Source organism: Sinocyclocheilus rhinocerous, unplaced genomic scaffold (assembly GCF_001515625.1).
Source record: "Sinocyclocheilus rhinocerous isolate Xijiao unplaced genomic scaffold, SAMN03320098_v1.1 scaffold127, whole genome shotgun sequence".
Taxonomy (NCBI): domain Eukaryota; kingdom Metazoa; phylum Chordata; class Actinopteri; order Cypriniformes; family Cyprinidae; genus Sinocyclocheilus; species Sinocyclocheilus rhinocerous.
This window is the reverse complement of record NW_015664685.1, coordinates 1,084,780-1,090,262: the sequence shown is the minus strand read 5'-3', so window position 1 is coordinate 1,090,262 and position 5,483 is coordinate 1,084,780. Positions and strand designations below refer to the sequence as shown.

At 36.1% G+C, this 5,483-nt stretch overlaps 1 protein-coding gene across 1 annotated transcript in view; it reads left to right on the top strand.

The window, feature by feature from the left end:
* LOC107730303 (WD repeat-containing protein 36-like) overlaps positions 1-5,483 on the top strand; it is a 20,075-nt gene that overhangs the window by 6,258 nt on the left and 8,334 nt on the right. Inside the window, exons 7-11 of the mRNA XM_016541092.1 lie at positions 1,999-2,131; positions 2,213-2,388; positions 3,153-3,273; positions 3,369-3,434; positions 4,792-4,868. Coding sequence (XP_016396578.1) covers positions 1,999-2,131; positions 2,213-2,388; positions 3,153-3,273; positions 3,369-3,434; positions 4,792-4,868 — 573 coding nt within the window. The remainder of the gene's footprint in view (positions 1-1,998; positions 2,132-2,212; positions 2,389-3,152; positions 3,274-3,368; positions 3,435-4,791; positions 4,869-5,483) is intronic.

Here is a 5,483-nt window from a genome sequence, read left to right as displayed (position 1 = left end):
CTACGGAACCCCTCAAGGGAATAAATAGAAATGGGAGGAAAATACATATTTTAATAATGTCTCTCGCAGTTATATCATTGGGTAATTATATTGTATATAAATTGCGGGCATTAGGGAGCCACTAAACTGCTTTTGAATGCATGAGCCATTTTAGTTTCACTTTCACTTTCGAGATTTGTGATCGCACTTATACATGGAGCGGCGGTACTTACCACACATTTTACAAGATTAGATGTTTGTCAGTGGTGCTGAGGATCTGCAAATCATTCGCCATCATCCTCAGTCAGGTCACTAAGCAGGTTTATGCTTGTTATTCAGCTTAGATACAGCGACAGCGGGATGCCTTTGTCCATAGGGATTTCCTGGCATCAAAAGTTACTTCTATCATATGAGTCCGCTTTGGACTTTCTGTGCGAGAGCGCCCTCCGGCTTCGAGTATGAATGAAACATACAGCGCATGAGAGTGTTCAGTGCTCAGTGATGTTCACATCGTTTTGGATAAGAATAACGTATCCAAAACGACGTGACTATATTTTCTCTTTTAATTTAAATCTAGATGTATTCACATTGGCCCTTGAAAACCTCTACGTGAACACACTTGTCCGAGAAAAAGTGCATGGGAAAGAGTTTAGGTTTTATTAAAAGTCGGGGGGACACCTCCCTGGCGTATTGTACACCCATGCTACAGGGAGCCACCGCAGATGGATGAAAGAGCCGCATGTGCTCGGGAGCCACGGGTTGCCGACCCCTGGTCTAAGAGGACAAGAGCCATGCGTTTCCTTGAATCTGTTGTGAGAAATATATAATTTAAGATTCTTAGCAGGGCAGATTCAGTGCTATGTAAAGCTTTAAAACCTGATTGAAATTTTTCATTAATAGAGTTATCTGACAAAAATACTGTAATTGAGCAAGTACAACTTTCTCCATAATCCAAAACTCAAATTGAATTCAGCTGGACACACTTTCCTGTTTATCACAACAAATGGCCAAGCAAAGCGCACGACACTGACAAGGTACCCGATACAGTACGAGACCAAACGCGATTTCGTATTTATATAGATTTAGTCTGTTAAAACGCATTTAGAATGCCCATCAGATTCAAGATAAGAGGCAAAATGCCTCTGTATGTCTTTTATATTTATATAATTTAATATAGTTAATCTATATAACACTAAGAGTGCCGTTTTTCTCAGATATCAGCATGATAATAAATATAATATTGATTTTATACAAGTTTAAGAAAGTTATTATTAAGTTAACTTACATTTTTCATTCCTGAATGAATCAACCTTTTGAATTAGGTGACTTGTTGCCACCTGCTGGTGGCTTTAATTTAATTTAATTTAATTCTCAAATATTCAGCATTTCATGTTTAAAACAAAACATTATTTATGCAAGTGTAACTGCTGGTTAAGTGCATCCATGTCCCTGTGAGCTGCATTAAACATTCTGTGTAAATGAATCTAAATGCCATATGTGCAAAAACAGTTTTCTTATGTTGGAATGAAAGAGTCTTTGTACCAGATGAAGTGGCTCTTATGCTAACCCAAAGAGTTCAAACTGAACACAATCTTGCTGCTCAAACTGTGTATAGAACAATTTTTTAATATTTATTTGCTCCTTTTCTATTTTGATTTTACTTGTACTTTAACTTTCAATACTTACGTAAGTTTAATTTAGTTTAAAAATACTTTTCATACAATAAATTTCACATACTTTAAAACTTTTACTCAAGTAATATTCTAAACGGTGACTTTAACTTCTACCAAAGTCATTTTCTGGTAAGATATCTGTACTTTTACTTAAGTGTGGCTTTCAAGTTCAAGTATTTTCAAGTATACTGAATATACATAACCTTTGCACAGAACTATCAAAGATGCATGCTAAAACTCTCTCCATTGCATCCCATTTAAAGGGATGTCCTTATCAACCATCCCTACTTTAATAGATCAGTGGTAACTAGTGTGTAATGTGCCCTGTCGAAATGCTTCTCTTCAGACTCCAGCTGTAGATGTTGTGGGTGTGGGTTTAGCATCTGGGCAGATCATCATTCACAATATCAGATTCGATGAAACGCTGATGAAGTTCCAACAAGACTGGGGTCCAGTCACAGCTTTATCCTTCAGGACAGGTAATGTGTATACTATTATACCTTGTGTATGCTATATTTTTCGGTCCATTGTATTGCACTTACTTTGTCCTTGCCATGCAGATGGACATCCAATAATGGCTTCTGGCAGTCCTATTGGACACATAGGTCTGTGGGATTTAGAGGAGAAGAAATTTGTCACTCAGATGCGAAATGCTCATACAACAGCCATCGCTGGCCTCACGTTTCTTCAAAACGAACCCCTCCTGATCACCAATGGAGCAGACAATGCCATACGGGTTTGTTTTTCATGATGTAATTAGGGTTGGGCGATATGGCCAAAAATATTAACACAATATTTTTTTCCATATCATAAGATATTGAGATATTTATCACGATATTCATTTGCAATTAATGGGGAAGGAAATGCTTTCCACATGTTTGTTAGACCATGAGAGTGAATGTAAACATAACTTGTTTGTTCACAATTAAACTCCACAGAGTAAGATACCTTTAGGGACCCATGAAATCCATTTTCCCCTAAATTCTCTTGTATGATTCCATACAAATTTATCATAAAAAATGGTGTCTAATAAATTTTTTTGTTATACAATAGTAATATATTTCTGCCATAATTTCTTCAAGTTAAACCAAACATTTTTGACAGATTGACATGAAGATCTTTCAGTTTAAGTTTCCGTGTCAATATTTGACGGTAGTTTTTTTCTCTGGAATGTAAATCTGGTGAAGTGACTATCAGGGCAGCCCTAGAGATAAAGTTCATAGCTATAGTTTGCGTATCAGACGAAACGGTGACATTCATTCACACACAGACATGCAGAACATGCAGACTTAGCAACATGCACTAACTGGCTGTTGTCACGTTTATTTCTGCTGTGTGATAGACTGTTAGATTAATCCATACCGAGTAAAAATGTCAAGCGCTCATCATTGCTATTGACGTAAATTTTATCATGATCTCGATATGATATAATTTATCGCCCAGCCCTAAATAGAATTGCAATGTGTTGAATGACAGTAAACAATGGCTTGTGTGATGTAGGTGTGGATTTTTGATGTTGCCGGAGGGGACGGCCGTCTGCTAAGACAGCGGACTGGTCACAGCGCCCCACCAACAAAGATTCAGCACCACGACCAGAGCAGCTTAAACATTCTTAGTGCAGGTACTGTCATAAATCAAGGATTGAAGATAAGGGAAATCATTGTAGATAAATGTATTCAAGCACAATGATGCTAATTTGTTTTCTTCTCATAATAGGTCAAGATGGTACTTTGCAGTCATTTTCAACTGTTCATGAAAGATTCAACAAGAGTTTGGGGCACGGTAATAACTACTTGGCATGTTCTTGTTAGTGCATATAAAGGTGACATTTGTATGTGTAATAATAATTAGCAGCACCAAACGCAATTGTATCAAAAAGAATTAGATTTTTTTTTACAATGGTTTTCAACCCTGTATAGCCGGACATGTGATGTAGTGGTCAGAAAAGTCTTGTGAAGGAAAAAACAAAACATAAAATGCAATGCAATACAGTAATGATTGAGATATACACATAAATGTTCTTCAAAAGCCTGATGCATCATATATGACACTTATATTATATACATATTATATTTATATACATAATATATTATATATTACATGATTTTTCCAAAATAAATGATGTGTGGCTAATCAAGCACACGTAGGTTGCTTCAGCCCAGTAAGTATTACTAACAATATAAAAGTTATTCCTACGTTTACTTTATAAAAATCATTAAGGGTTTTATAGCAAAAAGACATGTATAGCACAACCTGAAGGGGGCATTTTTTAAAAATTATACTAAAAGGACTTTTCCTTGCTAAAATGTATAAGTTATCAATCAGATTACATAATGCAGGTAGTAGATTGTGTACAACAGTTTTTTTTTGTTTTTTTTTTCAGTTTTGATCATGTTGATAATCTAGAGGCCTTAGAAATTTGCCTATCAAATATGTTACAGTAGGCTTTAGAGCAGGGGTGTCCAAACTCGGTGCTGGAGGGCCGGTGTCCTGCAGAGTTTACCTCCAACTTGCCTCAACACACCTGCCTGGAAGTTTCTAGTATGCCTAGTAAGAGCTTGATTAGCTGGTTCAGGTGTGTTTGATTAGGGTTGGAGCTAAACACTGCAGGAAACCGGACCTCCAGGACTGAGTCTGGAGACCCCTGCTTTAGAGGGTTAATACTTTGCTAGGGTGTTCTTGAAGTTTAATACTTTTTAATTAAGTAAGTACTTTTTTTTTTTTCCAGTATAATACTTTTGCGTTTGTTCAGATTATTAGTAATAGAGATCCTTGCCATGTTTCCAAACAAGGTTCCCTTTTAAAAACTATTCAGCCCCAGTTTTCCATCATTCAGTCTGCCTAGTCAATTATTTGCTTATTTACTTATTGCAGGTCGTTCTTCCACCTCAAACTCACGCCATTGGTTGGCCAGTGCTGCTGTATCTATCTCTCAAATAAACAGTGCTCTGTTTTGAAACACCAGCCGACAAATAGTTACTTGTTTTTACACATTAGTTAAAACTATTTTTATAGTGTAACATTGCACACTTCACTTTTTAAGCTTTAAATTTTCACATTATGGAGATTGATGTCATTTTGTTTTGCTCCATGTAGTATTTGCATTGTATAAGGCTTCAGTAGTCATGTTTACCAACAGGCACCCTCAACAAAACAAGAGCTAAAAAGAAAGGTGTGACGAATGACACGGCGAAACTTCCAGCCATCACAACTTTTGCCTCAGGTGCGATTTTTATTTTGTTTTTAAATTGAATAATGTATACATTTTTAAAAGGATTGATTCACCCCAGAATGAAAGTTCTGTCATCGTTCCCTCGTCATTAAACTTTTGTTCATGTTTGTAACAAATTAGGATATTTTTAATATGCTTTCATCAATTTTGTCCATCCATTGAAAGTCACACAAGCAAAATTTTCAATCTTCAAAAAGCACATAAAGACATTGTAAAGTAATCCATATGAATTGAGCAATTTAAGTCTCCATATATTATTATGGCTTTAAATTTAGCCTTATATTCACATATAAACATTAAACAACCGACATACAAAGAGCACATAAAATATGATAAACGGAAGCGCAATCGTGTGTGTGCAAGAACAAACCTCATTGGTTCAAGTGCACACGCTTAGGTTTCCTAAAAATATTGAACTTCTTAAAGGGATAGTTCACCCAAAAATGAAAATTTTATGTTTATCTGCTTACCCCCAGGGCATCCAAGATGTAGGTGACTTTGTTTCTTCAGTAGAACACAAACGAAGATTTTTAACTCAAACCGTTGCAGTCTGTCAGTCGTATAATGTAAGTGGATGGGAATCACGGCTTTGAGAGTCA